The sequence below is a fragment of the Parus major genome, chromosome 12 (genome assembly GCF_001522545.3).
Source record: "Parus major isolate Abel chromosome 12, Parus_major1.1, whole genome shotgun sequence".
NCBI classification, from domain to species: Eukaryota; Metazoa; Chordata; class Aves; order Passeriformes; family Paridae; genus Parus; species Parus major.
Window position 1 is genome coordinate 6,940,783 of NC_031781.1, and position 15,932 is coordinate 6,956,714.

The 15,932-nt window shown below is 38.3% G+C and overlaps 1 protein-coding gene across 4 annotated transcripts in view; it reads left to right on the top strand.

The window, feature by feature from the left end:
- The first annotated feature begins 852 nt into the window (after window positions 1–852).
- CACNA2D3 (calcium voltage-gated channel auxiliary subunit alpha2delta 3) overlaps window positions 853–15,932 on the top strand; it is a 385,680-nt gene continuing 370,600 nt past the window's right edge. For 2 of the 4 annotated variants that reach the window (XM_015641179.3, XM_015641181.3), the window contains exons 1-2: window positions 855–1,678; window positions 2,283–2,364. In XM_015641179.3, coding sequence (XP_015496665.1) covers window positions 1,563–1,678; window positions 2,283–2,364 — 198 coding nt within the window. In that variant the 5' untranslated portion in view covers window positions 855–1,562. Of the gene's footprint in view, window positions 1,679–2,282; window positions 2,365–15,932 lie in introns of all 4 variants that reach the window. The other 2 variants (XM_015641180.3, XR_001523933.2) reach the window with 2 other exon arrangements.

Below are 15,932 nucleotides of genomic sequence, written 5' to 3' on the forward strand. Positions count from 1 at the left end.
GGTACTACATCTCGAGCTTCGAGACAGAAAATGTTAAGATAAGAACAGTGTACAAAGGCAGAGGGAAGATTCTGAGGTCTTAATTATAACTACTGAGGGAAGAAACTAGAATTCTGGAGCGGACACCGGAGCTATATTGTAGGATGCAAGGATGACTCAGCCCATGCTCAGATCATGGTCTTGCCATACTTGTTTACATTAAAGTTCACTTGCTATTTTAAGTCTGCACATTTAGTGGAGAAGACGGTGAGAAAAAAGCACAGGGAGAAGAATAAAAGCAAAAGAGGGGTGGGGTACATTTTAAAATGCAACAACAAAAAATACCTGGACCAATCCCTCCTGCTCGGTACGCTGCTCTCTCAGTGGAGGAGCTTGTAATCCTATATTTGCTATATCAAGCGGATTCTTCTTTGAGCACAAATTAATAATTTATTCATAGGCTGGAGTCAGCCCGCATTGATTTACTTATGCTGCATTTCTTTTCATTCATAAGCCTGTGCTGGTCCCGAGCTCTCGGCGAGTGACTTGCTGCAGTGCTCCGGCGTGGGAGGAAGCAGCAAACGTGCCTTTATGCCCAAGGACGGGCTCGCCAGGAGCCGCTGAAATGTGCGAGCCTGGCCGAGAGCCGGGGCTCGCTGCCGCTGCCGCCCGATGCTCCGGGAGCTGCGGCCGCCGCTCCGCTCCCTCCGCCCGCCCCGGGATGCTGCTGCCGGCAGCCGAGCTCCGGTCAGCCCTCGCCTCGCCGGGCTGTGTGACAGACAGGTGCTTGTCACCAGCTCTGCCCTGCCTGAAGCTGGCTCCGGTGGGTGTGCACGGCCCCACGCCCCCGCCCCTGCCAGCCCCGCCGAGCCCTCCCAGGCTCAGCCCCCGGCAATGTGCAGCGCTCTCTTCTCGCCTCCCTGGAAGGGCTCAACTACACTTTCAGCTCCTCCAGACTTTCTCTGCTTTTGCCGTGCCCTCCCTCTGGTCCAGCTCCTCCCGTGCCTGCCTCTCTGTCTCGGCGCTATCCCGTTAAAAGGCTGCTGCTCCCGCTCCGCCGAACCAATGCACTGGCTGCCTGCACCCGGGATGAAGGCTGGAGCTTGTCGGCGAGGGAAAGGACAACTCTAGGCAGCTTTCCATTTGCAAAGTGAGCAGTAATTGCAAGAAGACAGCCTCCCCAGTTGGAATCAATAGTCTGCTTTCTTGCTGCTAAGGGCACTTTGGAGCAGCAGTAGGTCACTGAAGTAACTTCAGCACACTGCTGACTGCGGAGTTGTAAAGAACTACATGCAAGTGGCTGCAGTAGTGCTGGAAAACGCTTTGCTGTTACCAGGGACACAATAGTTTTCAAGTCATTAGAGCTTCGCTTCTGGTCTGCTCCTTCCATTACACAGAGAGGGTCATACTTTGGAGGAATGAGGATGGAGCTTTGAATTTTTCTTTTCCGGTGTTCCAGTGTCCCCTTCTAGTGGAAGAGGGTAAGGGTGGGGGAAAAGAAGCTTTTAAAAGCAAAACCCCACTGCTGCTGAACTCAGCTTCACTTGAATTTCCCCAAACCTTTCCAGGCACAGAGAGGCATAATGCCAGAGAACCTAAATCTTCGGGCTTTTGGGGGTTTTTTCTTGATCTACTGGACAGCTTTTAACACAGCCTTAGTGGATGTGGTTGGATCGGAGCAGCAGATCCCCTTGTCAGTGTAAGTGCTTTCATGCTATTCCTCTCAGGACCACGTTCAAGGATGAGAACTTGGCTGCTCAAGTTCTCCTGTTTTTGTACTGCAGATATTTGACTGTTCCAGGGCACCTTTGCTCCTCTGTCAGCTGTGTTTGAAGTGGTTGTCTCCAAGATGCTTGGCACTACTTTGATTTTATTGTAGGAGCATGTGTTGGTGGAGCATGTGGCCACTGAGTTTTAAGTGCTTGCATTTACTGAAATTGATGCTGTTAACTCTTTATCATGTGGGAATTGATCATTCAGAACTGTTTTGCCATTTTATCTGCTGTTTTCCTTTCAATTGATATCTGTCACGTACCGAAGGATGTTTCTGTGCAAGTTAATTCCTTAAATTTTAATGGTTCAGGTTGGTAGTTTCATATCAGAGGCCTTACCTTAGCATGGGGTCTAGTTTGTGCTTATACTTGTACAGCTTCACTGATCTTTTGCTGTGCTTAGCTTCCTTAGTGAGCTCTCTAATGCAAAATTGCTCGGCTCCTTCTGAGTGCAGCTGAAGCTGTTACAGTCTCTGTTGCTTGCTATGACATGTGTATTACATTTCTTCCTGTCTCTTTTTTTCTTCACAGGGTAAAGCTCTGGGCCTCAGCATTTGGTGGAGAGATCAAATCTATTGCAGCCAAATACTCAGGTTCTCAGCTCCTACAGAAGGTAAGGATTTCTTCGGTTGTAATAAGGAAGGTTTTAACAGAGAAAATGGAGGCAGATTTAATTTTTTAAATGAACAGGAAAGCAGTGCTGTACGTGCTTTTGTCCATGATCTATTTTTGTATGGCATACTAGTCCCTGATGACTCTTTGCATTGCACTGCACTATCTGTAGAGTCCTTGCTTAACCTGATATTTTTCTGTTTGGATGACTGTTTTTTTTCACTGGAAAGTAAACTCCAGCACTCATTTCTTGTAGCCTAGGCTTCAGCCCAGGTTGCGGGTGTTCAGTCTGGTTGCTGCATTGTGGTGATGATGATGATGATGATGATGTTTCTGTGCAGAAACAGCTGTTTCTTATGAAAAATGTTAACTTCATCCAAGGAGCAGAATTAGTGCATATTGTATTATTTTCACCCTGGGCTGTGTGTACACAATGCACGGTATCAAGAGAAGGCGGCTGCACTGTTGTTTGCCATCTCTGCAGTTTTTACAATGCCATTATTCCCCCAATCATCTCAACCCAGTGCTGAGATGTATTACATCATTACAGATAAGAGGAATGAATGTGGTTATCTTCCTGCTCAGCTGCACAGCTGGGTAATAAGGTAGTGAAGTATAGCAAAAAACTTGAGAAATTGGTATAAGTCTGAATAATTGGGGCAGAGGGTAATGAAAAAGCAGATTTGAGTATTAGCTATATATCAAGGACTCTGTTTAATTTAAATATGCAACCTAGAGTAAACTTTTGTATTGTGGACAGTTTATTTTTGCAACAGTTACAAAAAAAAATGAGAGACTAAAGAATATGTTAGATTGAGACTGCAATTTTGGGACATTTATTATACGGGATTCTCAAAATGCAATATGTAAATGGAAAAACATTGAGACATTCACTGATCAAAACACTCATTCAAGCCATGTATTAAATTTCTGCTGAATTTTGTAGACATGATTTTTATTTCTGAGTAGCACTAATTTTATTTTTTGTCTGATAGAGAAAGAAATTATTCCTTGAGCTTGTAGCATTTATTTCGGAAGGCTTATATATGTGTGAAATTATATAACTGTACGTGTAGCAGCTGAAATAAAAAGCTTGTGCTATCCTTTAAAATGAAACCAACTGGCTTTAGTAATTACTAAAGACATATGAGTTCTATAGCAGCTTGTCTTTTCAGATTTTTATACCCAGGACTGTAAAACATGAATTTCACTAAGTGAAAATACAGAGCTATTAAGAACAAAAATATTTGCGGTCTCTTACTGCCTTTCAAGGCCTTTAAATGGCTTCACTTCAGTATGTTGGGAAAACTTTGATTTTATTATGAAAATCTGGACACTCAGTATTTATTATACTTCCAGCTCACATTTTTCAAAGTCTGTGTAGTCTTACATTGTCACTGTTTTTTATGAGCACCTTAAATTCATAAAACAGATGGAGCTTTCAGTTTGGATTAATTTGTAATCAAGTATTATTAAAAAGCTTTTTTTTTTTTTTATTTTTATTGGGCCATAACAAACTAGCATCTTTATTTAACTTTGGAGCTGTTCCATGCGCAGCCATTTTTGCGCAAAAATGACTTTAGGAATGAAACCTACCCAGTACTGAGCCCAACACTTGCTGGAAGAATATGGAATGTACTGTATATGGCAATCAAGCTAAAATCCACAAAGAATCAATATGGAATCCTTAATCCTCCTTCTCCTCCTCATAGTAGATGCTGCTGTCATCCCTTCTGTAATGTGCTTTTTCCCTCTGAAGTAGCAAGATTGCTTCCTATTGGTTGTTATAATTGTAGCTAATTGGAAGCTATTCATTTTACCTTTTCATCAGCATCCTTTCTGTTTCACTAACCAGTCTGTGCTCCTGTTTTTGAAGGTGCACAGTGTATGCTCTTTCCAAGCTATTTTGTTTTTCTTTCTTGCTTATATTATATTTCATTATTTAATGAAAAAGAAAAGACAAAACACAGGTTTGACAGGTATTTAGAGCATTTTTATTACTCTGTCATATAGGCTATTGTTTTGTTTTTCTTTTTTTCTTCTTTCTGGTTACAGTAGATTTTATAAGATGTCTGTCGATTTTTCTTTTATTTAGAATTTCAAAATGTCTCTGTCCATTTAAGCTTGCTGTATCCTGGTGCTGATTGTGGCAAACAAGCCTGGATGACAGCTGACTTTAGCATGTACTATTTTGTATTGTTATAAAGTATATTTCTTCTGTGAATAGAAACATACCAAACTTCAAGGGTGCAAGTATTTCTAACATGCAAAGTCAGTGACAGAGGTTGTCACAACAGTTAAGGAGGTGATAGCACAGGGGAACTCTAAAAACAAATGCCTTTCTTTCCCACCCTCTCCCTCCCCACTAGCCAGGCATCAAGAATATGTTTGGTATTTACTATGATCTCTGGGTGATCAGAATTCATGCCATTTTAAAGTCAAGATTCCACTTTTAGAAGCAGTGAGACTTCTGATATTACCGGAGGAGCCCACATTTCCTGATTATGAATTAAGCATCCTTAAAGAAGTGAAGATGTAAAATGTGTGCATGATTATGGATCTGGGCAGTATAGATTCCTCAACTGTCAACTGCTTGGGAGTGCCATTTAGCTTAATACAGGCTTGCTAAATGAAAAATTAATGTAAAGGTTACTTGATTCATTTTGTCAGCACACACGGTGAGTTCTGCTTTCAGAGGGATGCGCTCACAGTCGAGGCGTGATTGACAGTCTCTACTGCCCAAATGTTTTGCACATTGAGTCATTTGACCCACGCTAAAATTTCATTGAGCAAATTAATTCAAGTGAGATACTCAGTAAAGAATTTTTTTTGCCAGTTTACAGTTGTGAATATTGATGGAGTTATTGCAATTCTTAAGGTCTTTCTGTACTGTGACCATCAAATGGGTGACCAGCACCAGTGTCCTCTTGAGTTTGTAAAAGATGTATAAGAATATTTAAAAGTATTTTTTCTAAAATCCACCATTTCCCATATCTTAATTGAATGTTTCATTATTTTATGTCATTATGATAATCTTACTCAAGTATTTTGTTATGCCTCCTAGAAGTATCAGGGGTATAGGACTTTTCCCAAAACTGACTTTAGATGAAATACAGATGCTTCAAATTGCTTGGAAAATAATAGTTCAGTAAGTAATTTCAGAAATTATGATGAGGTTTTAGACAAAATTGGCACTCAAAAAAATGTTCTACTCCTTGCTTTCTAAGAGATGGAACACCGTTAAGTATACAAGAAAACATCCAGAAGCAAATTGTACTGTATTATTCCTAATTTGTCTGGTTTCTGGAGGCTTTACAGTTTCCATATAGATTTGGAGAGGCTCCTTGATGCTGTAGAGATGTTCATACTCTTCACCTACTTAGCAAATACTACTGGGGCCTAAGAATTAATTTTAATCCTCTCTTAGGTGCTGTTTTTTTTCTTAGACTGTCAAAAGACATCTGCCTTATTTGAATCCTGAAATCTTAGATTTTTTTTTTGTTTTGTAGACACTCTCTGATTAGTGGGTCCTGTACTGAATGTGAGAGTGTAGCCCACTGGCAAAGCCAGGCTTCAAATATGGGATGCAGAACAAGGGTTAGGTGCCAGGAACACATTCACTTCAGCTGCTGCAATTAGAGTTTTGGAAAACAGGCTTTGGGGAATGCTGCTGTGATACAGGAAAGCTCTGAAATCAGTGCAGTGTCTGTTTGTGTGAAAGTGCAGCGTGGTCTATGCTTTCTCAGGTTCCTTTTGATGAGACTACTCTTCTTAAAAATATATTCTGAGCTATGATAATACTTCATTTCATCCTGAATCATCAATATTATTTATTGCAAAGGTAGGAAGGGTTTCCAGGTGAAAATACCCTTAATTTCTTGGGTCTTCCACAGTGGTTTAATCCTGACGAGAAGCTTGTTTAAGGCCCCTTCAGATTTTCCTTATGTAAGCTGTCTGCTGGAGCCCTCAGTGTTATGTAAGCACTGCCTGCCTTGGTCTGAAGCAGGCTGGAGTCTGCATCTGCCTGCCTCCTTCAACACATCCTTCCTTGTGTTGGGAGTCCTCAAACTATTGTTTTCTCTGAGCAGGTTTTCCAGACAGGAGAGCATTCCTGTTTTTAAAGATGCAGAATTGCATTTTATCTCCCTGACTAGGATGGGGTGCTGGATCTTGGTAGTTTCTTGCAACTGTGGAAATGTCAGCACAAAATTAATCTAATGGGGTGATTTAGATCAATTAGCATTCAGCTGGTGGATCTGATTCATACAGTACATCTATCTTTAGTTTAAATTGTATAATAGTGACTTAAATTCTTAGGCAAGTTTAGTGCAATCATCTTGACATTAATTGCCTTTCTTTTATTCAGCCTTATGTTGGTTTTGGTTTTTGTAGGTTGTTTTTTTACTTGAGACACTGTAATGACTGCTTTGAAGGAAGGGTCAAGTAGGACTGAGACATGCAGGTTAAAGGATAGGCATGGACCATTTTTTTGATATCAATTTAAACTTTTGCCAGCTGAACAATTCTGAATAGCAAAAATAATACATTATTCTATCAAAAAGGGAAAAATTATCAATGAAATCTATAGGCATATGGCTGTAAATCAAAAAGTACAAAAAAACCCATCAAAGGAAATACCACCACCCCCTGCAAAGAAACCAAATCAACAGCAACAACTCCCTTCTCCCCACCAACCAAAGCTGACACCTACCCCAAAACCCAAATTCAAAACTCACCACCCAGGTAAATGGTGTAGAACTTACCAAAAACTGTATTCAGAGTTAACTCATCATAATTTGGACTCCTGAAGTCTGGTTTATGCAGTATGAATCTCCTAGCACTGACTTAGAATCAAACCTTAGAAAATAAAATAAATATATGTCTGAGAATCCTAAGCCAGTGTAATTCTGATGATTAATGCAAATGATGTTTTAGAACTTGCAGAGCTTGAATCTCCATCCCCTTTAATTCCTACAGATCTTTGGGCTACATGAATGACAAGATTATTCTCCATGCCAAACTAGGTACAGAACATTTCAGTGTGCTTTGAAATGTTTATTGTTATCTGCAGACATAAAGATGTGCAAATTATTCTGGACAGATATTTTAACTTTGTTCAAGAATTAAAGAAATCAAACACATTGTTATGTTAATAATGCATTTGGTTGGAAAACCTGGTGGGATCCATGCTAATGTGCAGGTAGTAGGTTGATCTGTAGAGGAAAGGGTTAGTTTTATCAAACTTTGAATGCTATATTCTCTCTTTCTCCTTGGCTTTCTTTTTTTATAATAAATTTCTGCCTTTTCTGGAGGTACTTGAAAATTTTATTTCTCTTCTGTGAAGTTAGAACTGGACCTTGAATTGTACTCTTCCCTCCTGTTTGAACGTTATGGCAGGAGTAATAATTTTTTTGGTGTTGGTAATGGTTTTAAAATGTAGTCAAAGCAGCTTGAATGTCAAACATCATGTTTTAGATTTTACTTAGTCTAAAAGGAAAGCAATGCTGGATTCATGTTTTGTTTCCTTCAGCGCTCTCTATTTTGCACTATGCTCTGTGTCTTTCTGGGTTTTGCAAGCAGAGTGTGATCCTCTTGTATTATTGAAAGTAAAAAAGTTCTGTTGGTAGAATGTGAGAGGAATATGAGATGGCTTTAGTAAGTTTGTGATACCTGCACTACACTTTCAGTAATGTCTTTTAATATGGAAATTATTGAGCAGACAATCCAACTGGAAAACGTCAGATCTTGGAAGGAGGCGAATGCTAATTCCCTTGCTTAATGCATTTATGGTTGTTTGTTTTCACATCCTGTACTGGAAAAATGCTTACGTTTCAAGGTGAAAGGAGCTGCTCTCCATGCAAATTATCTCGACAGTGAAGGTATGTAGAGCATGAATAGATGCTGTATGGTAGTGGTGATTCACTCTTAAGTAACTGCTAATCAATACTCCACACTTTCAAATGTCATTACTGTTCTGTAGGGGACAGTTTTTTGATGCTGATAATAAGTGCTAACACATTTTACAGCACAAATTATATATTGATAGGGTAGATGGTATTTTAGTTTCCGTAGAAGCGTCACTGACAGGTTTTAATGAAATACAATAATTAAAATGTAGTTCTTGTGAAGTTCCATTTTGTTTTTTTTACATATAATGTTTTTGAAAAATTACATGGATGTTTTTATGATCCTGCTTAGCATCCACCAAGTTAATTTGTGTAAAGCTGGAGTACTTTTTTAGAGTGTGTGATCAAATAATTGCAAGATTTGTATTTAAAAAGGAAATCTTTGCAAAGCCACTTCTTTTAAAATCATAGTTGGAAAGAAGTCTGTAAGGGTCTTGCTAGCCTAAGTGATTAATTCCAGAGACACATAATTATGAAAATATCCTGCCCTCAGTTCTCCCAGGAGTTTCCATGTGAAGTTACCCATGTAATAAATGAGAACCAGTACACTGGTTTTAAAGACAATGATATAAGACATGAGGGGATTGTGACTGCTCAAGACACCCCATATAGGAGTGTACAGATTCTGCATCCAGCATATCAAAAATAGGGCAGTAAATATTTGTTCTCCATATCCATGGTAGGTGTTCAAGAACTGGTCTTAAAACACAAGAATTAATTTTTCTGCTACTATCACTTTATTTATTTATTGATTTGATTTAATTAATTAATTACTTAATTTTACTGAGAGAAAACCCTAGAACAGTGTGGATCTCTTGCAGGTTGGCTGTTCAGAACAGGTTTCTGGCCGTTATGTAGACTGTGATGAACTGCCTTATGTTAGGAAGATGAGCTACATCCTTGATTTTGGACTATCATCAATAACAGTAGTTGTATTTCTTCTTTGATGTCTGTATCTACGTGCTATTAATCTTTGTGTCTATATCTCCTTAAGGCATAGCTGGGGTGTCCTTCACTTTTCAGAGCAGAAACAGGTTATAAACACAGTTGTCAGTGCTGTACAGGGTAGCCAGGGAGCCAGGCTGGATGAAGGTTTGCTGGTTTTCCCCTCCCCTTTTAAGCACACAAACAAATGATCTTAATAAAATATAATTTTACCACAGAGGAATAAATATGTCAGCTATAATAGACTAAACTTGTTGAAAAAAGATGTAGACTGATCAGATCATCTCTTGTTGGGCTTCAGGCCTGACAACCACATGATATCAGCAGGGTGAGCTTTTCAAGGTGTTCCTTGTTCAAGGTGTCCCAGTGAGAAAGACGGAAATGAAAGAGGTAAACTTCTGGTTGATTCCTTGTGTACCTGCCACAGCTTCTAGTGCTTTGTTAGCAGCAGCTGAAACTTGCTGAAGCTTGTTCTTCACTGTTTTTATTCTTGAGAAGAATTTTCCTGAAGGATTCCTTCTTTTTGTGAAGCCTGGTTGGTTGGTTGGATGGAGTCTTCAAAGCATATAGGCTCTTGTAGTGATTCTTCATCAAAAGAGTTTGACAAGTGATTTCTTCTAAACATATTTTCTGTCTGTCAAGATTACTGAAAGAGCTGTAGAGTCAAACCAATGCATTTCACTGAGGTGATAAAAAACAATTTATAAACTCTCAGAAGGTGTTTTCTTTCTCAAAGTACCTGCCCCTACTTGTGTATTTTGCTTTAACTTTTCTTAACTTGACACATTTAATTGTTGTCTTTGTTTCTCTGCCTCTTTCTGAACCACCTTATTTATCTTTCATTTTAATTTTTCTGCTTTTATATGGACATATTTTCTAAAGAGAAATGTTTTCTTCTGAACCTGATGCCAAATATGTTTTGCATAAATAATTTTATAGTACAGGAGGCACTTTGAGATAGTTATTTCTATTTATCCTTCTTGATTGAGATCTTAGAGCACCAAAGTTAAGGATTTAAAAGATAAAGGAAAAAATTGTTCTCAGGTCCATTAACAAACCAAACTAAAAGGTGGCCTAATCTACATCATAAGATTGGGGATATAAAGTGAGAAGTGTGTGTGTAATTAATTCAGAATATCAGGACTTAATGTGTGGATCCTGTGGATTAGTAAAGTTTCTCATATGTATGGCTGACAGTAATTTCCTTGAAGCATTCCTCTTAGTTTTTAGGAAAGGGTGGAAGAGCTTCTAATAGTCTTATAAAATGCTTTTCCTCGGTGCTCTCAAAATGTGGATTTGACAGGCTTCCCTGAATTTTGTGCAGCTGATGGATTACATGTCCTGTTGATACCATGCCTCTATAGTGTGCAAGTTGAGTAGATTTCTTTTAATGTTGTTCAGAATATAGTGATACTGAATTAAAAAAATCTAATTATGCTCTAAGAATTGAGAATTTTGCATTTGACACTAATGACTCCACAAAACTGGTTCTGGAAACCAACACCCATCATCCTCTCTATACAAAGTCTTCCTGACTTCCACCATGGAACTCTGTTTTTCATTATTTCTGGACTCATGGAACAACTACTTCTGGAACAGGATTTAGAAGGTGTTTAAACTTGGATTCCTGTTCAAAGTGGGGTCAAAGCTAAAATCAATGTGGATTTCTTGGGTCTTTGAGTCTGATCTTCAAAACCCTCAAGGACAGCATTACCACAACCTCTTTGGTTCCAATGCTTGTCTCTAGCCTGGACAAGAAGTTACTTGAGCTGGAACTTCCCATTTTGATTTGACTGTTGAATGTCACTTCTACCTCCCTAAATATCATTGGTTTATCATCTTCATAATCTCCTGGAAGGCAGGGAAAGGCACAGCCCTTTGTCAGGCATTCCTCAGGCCCCAGTCATAGTCAACATTACGGAATTTTTTAGTTGCTTCATCAGGTCTCAACACTTTTTCTGACCTATTATTTAAAAATAGTTCTCAGTGGCTTTATGGACTCTTAAACTGAGCTCTCTGCTGTTTGACATTCAGGTGGGCTTTTTACCACTCACAATAGGAATATGTAACAGTTCTCATAATTATGAAGTCTCAAGAGTAATTTCCACTTAGCTGATTGCATGAATAGGAGAAGACTTTTTAATTTGTCGTGGTAACACAGGAATTTATTTTCTAATCTAGGGCTAAGAAAAGCCATTTAGCTCCCAGTTGCTTTATTAGCCAGTTCTTTTATTATCTTTATCCCCTCCCTGTATCTTAAGTGAACTTACTATTGTACAGGAGGAGTCTGTCAGCTGGCAAAAGGTTTTATGTCTTATTGTCTATTTTTACTTTCTTCTACAGTCGCTGTCAAGGGATTTCTTTGTGCTTTTATAGACAAACAAGGATTTGACTTGCTTTGCTAAAAAGTGGGATTCAAAATTACGCAGTCATAATATGTGTAGCCTGTTAGGTAATAGCATAGTGAAAATGCTGTTCGAATGCATTGTGAAAACTCTGGTCAGGGCCCCAGCATGCAGTGCTCTTATTGTTCCTCCAGGTCCCATTTTAATACTTGGCTATTCAATATACTTTGAAGATTTTGTCTCAAGCTATCTAAAATTGCTAACTTTCAAAACACAGACACAAAAATATCTACATACTATGGGTATTAAAATTTGATGTGTTGGGAACACATCATTGGTCACAAAATTAGATAATTATCTTCTAAAGTAACAAAGCTTCAGAGATAAAAAGCAGGAACATTCAAACTTTGGCTTTACCTTGAAGCTAAATGTCTATCATCTTCTGACAGCTGTATGAAATGTATGAGTGCAGAGCTGTTTGGACATGATGCTATCGAATTACATTAATAGCAATTTTCACTGATAATGAAAACTGGTAGGAGGCTAAGAGCAAAGCTTTAGATTATGACTTGCAGCCATTGACTATCTGCATCCAGCAGATTTATTACCCCCTACGCACATTGTGCCTTTTATAATGTTTTCTGCCGTTTCTTCATCAAAGTACAACAAGAAAGAGATTATAGATGGCATGAAACGGAAAAAATCTGGGTACTCACTTCACATTTCAGACAAACACTGCCATTACAAACTGCAATGCAGTTTTACAGTACAAGCAGGAATAAATTCTGGCATCCCCCATGAAACCTTTGTGAGGGAGAGGAGTGCAAATGAAAGAAAACTGGAGCATTTCTGTTGGTCAACTCTAATTTCCTTTGTATAGATATATCTGGCTTTTATCCTGGGACTGTGATAACTATTTCTTGATGGTCTGCTTAAGTCCTGTAATCTTGGTGGCCAAAACTCAGTGCAGTCCTTAAGCACAATGCTAATTTAACCTGTAATGTGCACACACTGGTGGCAGGATTTCATGGACAGTGACAGAAACCTTAAACTGAAAATGAAAACTGCAAGTGAAACTCTCCCCTCTCCCCAACTGCAGGCATCTTTTCCTAATTTTCTGTGTAAAATGGGCCTAGTAATACTTCCTTTTCCCTCAAATTTTAAAACTTTGAGATTAGAATTAGGGGCAATGCTTCATTATAGAGAGTTTAGCATATAAAGGGAATTGGCTGGTGAAGAACACCCTTAGCATATGGATATGGAAATAGAGAGAAGTGGAACAGAATGGATCAGCTCTGAGAGCTATGAGGCATTAATTTTAACACACTATTTAGATATAACTTCATGCACTACTGAAAAATAAGTGGTTTCCTGTAAGAGCCAGCCCTCAAAAACTACAAAATTGATAAAATCTCGCTTATTCCTGTTGTTGATATTTGGTGTCTGTAGCTGGCAATCAATCTCCATATGGCATTGCACTGGCAAGTGAGATTGAGCCCTTTTTTGTCAGAAGATGAATCCCTCCTATGGTTTGAATATAAGGTGATATGCTCTGCTGATATCAGAAAGTAATTTGCAAATTTGCAAATCTTTTCTTCTTTCCCTTATAATTTTTTTCCATGCTGGTACTTCTCTCTTATTCTCCATTTTCCACATAACTACAGTTCTGCACTACTTTTCCTGTCTAGATCCTTCAGATGTTTTCTGACCTATTCTGGTTTACTTGCAAGTAAGATCTAACCAACAAGACTCTCATTGGAGTCAAATTCACAATTGTTAAATGCAGCTAAATTGGGAATTGAGCAATTTTATTTATCATTTTATGAGTGTCTGATTATTTCTGTCTACATTTCAATTACCATAGAAATTTATTTTCATGTGTTCTTTGTCACTTTGTCCTTAACTTTCCTGCCCCTTGTTTATAGCCATTGCTTTTTTCCTTTGGAAATTTTTGCCGTTAATGTGCTTTTTCTGTTCCTTCAGCAGCTGTAATCATAATGCTGCAGTAAGGATCTGATCACCTGAGAAAATGATGCAGAAATAAAATGGGTAATAGCCTAGTAATACTTCTATACCTAAGAATGGGAGAAGAAGCTGTTTTTCTTAAAATATTTTAATTAAATTATGATGCATGAACCCTTAAAAGGAAGAATAAATAGATTAGGATCTATTGGTGCACTGTATACATTATGCATGTGGTTGGAAAGAGAGGGTGGTTATTTCCCCACTAACAGCCAATATAATGTGTTGTGCCTTGGATGTGCAGGAAATGGGGTGGGAGGGACAGAATTCCCTCCAAAACCAAAGGGAAATTCTGTCATGGAGTGGGAGGCAAGTTTTGCAGAAAGCCAAGTCAGCATCAGGAAGCTGCTGCAGGCTCAAAAACCAGCTAAAGGTGAGAACAGGGACACATAAAGGTAGCAAAATGAAGAGGAATGGAACACATTGGGAGCAAAGAAGCAGAATGACAGAAGAATGTTGGTTTTTTTCTCTGTATTTTAAGACAATTAGAAAATAAATACATTTGTATGAAATGCAGGCAATATCTGTATTCTGGTGATTATTTTTGACAAATGTACTAAATAAATAACATATTGAAAATATATGTCATAGAAGGTCAAGCTTACTTTTTTTGAGTGCATGAGTACCACATGATTTAAAACTTTAGCCAAGAACTAAAAATAAGAAGAAATTATATGCTAAGAAATGTAAAATTCAATTCAGGAAAGGCACTTGAAATAAACTGGATTTAGTAATGATGTTATTCTGACTTCTGTAGTTTGCTTCTCAGATGCTTAAAATTGGAATGCTTAAACATTTTAAAAAATTTGTAGTTTGCTTTGCCAAAGTCCTTTATTCTGTAAAACCCCAGTGTAATAGGAATATAGTTCAGCTACCTTCATTAATTGGCACTGGTCCTGTCCAGTCCACCTTAAGCATGATATTAATGTAGATATATATTTGTTCAGTAGAACTTCCTCAGCATTGCAAGATGTCTAGGGAATTTTGTCTGGAAAAGGATGGCAGAACACAGCATTGTATGAGGGACCTATACTTGTATAGGGACCTATATTTATGTGTTGGAATAATTCAAACTACTGTATAGTATTATGTCATGTAGAGCATATTTATCTGATTGCATGCTGCTTATTTATCTTGGTTTATAAATATACAGGAGTCGAATTACTGAAAGCTCTAATTATTCTGAACATCATTTGTCAGACAAAACCAGCTGCTAACTCAGCTCTTCTCAAGAATCTTCAGTAAAATGCACAACCTAAATAATGGTGTCTTGAAAAGTACAGAATTCCCATTCTTCACACAAATCCCCTCTGCCTGTTGGGGACCTTCCTCTCCAGAGTCTAGTGAAAGCCTGGGTGTTTCTGATGTGGCTGAAAGGACAAGAAATCCAGGCAGACTCTACTGTGGCTTGCATGGCCTGGACTTCACTCACAGCAAATTTTTCACCATTATTTAACCTGTAGGTTGGCAGAGATGATTCTTTCCCATCTTGGCTGAAATGTTGATGTGTTCATTGTCTAGTGCAGCCATTAAGCTGAATTAAATCATACTCCTGCTTTCAAAGCCTTCAAAAAACCTACAGTTCTAGTTTGCCCCTGACCTGGTGATTAACCTTATGCAATTCTGTTCTGAAATGTATTTTTCCACATGTATAAAGATGTGGAAAGTCCTCCTTTCTGTCTGCAGTTTAAAAATGTTTTGATGGGAATTTCTGTGCAAAGTTTGCTTCTGTGGGGTGTGTTTTAATAGGTGTAGTACTCTTTGTTTTTTAAGTTGGGTTTTATTTTAATAAAGTGGGGTCAAATATCACTAGTAGGTATGGATGAATGATTGATCTATTTGACTGAACAGGTCAATTATCTGTAATTTTGCATATATAACAATGCTGTCAAAAAAAGGGAACCATTTACGTGGCATTTATAGCACCTGTTTCCAAAGGCTTAGGAGCTTGAATGAAAACAAGGTGTGTGCAGGATTAATGTTATTATTTCAGTCTCATTTGGAAGTAAACTAATTACCATAACATTTGAATGCACAACAGTTCAGGGTCGATTAAGGCCAATGCAGAAGGGAGTGTGATGTGAGTGGCACCTCTGCAGCAGACTTGTGCCTGAAGTAAGGTCGTTTTGGGGTAGCTTTTAATGAAAAGTTCTTTCCTAAAGTGTTGTGGACTCACTTATTGTCAAAATATTGCAGGTTCTCTGTTGAGGGTCTAGGGCTAAAATCATCACTGTTGATGAGAAATGATGTAAAGAAGAAAATAAAAGAATTGCTGTTGACTGGCAGGTAGTTAAGGCAGAAAAAAATAAATCTGCATATATCTAGGATATATGAGCAGGTCTGCATCTCCT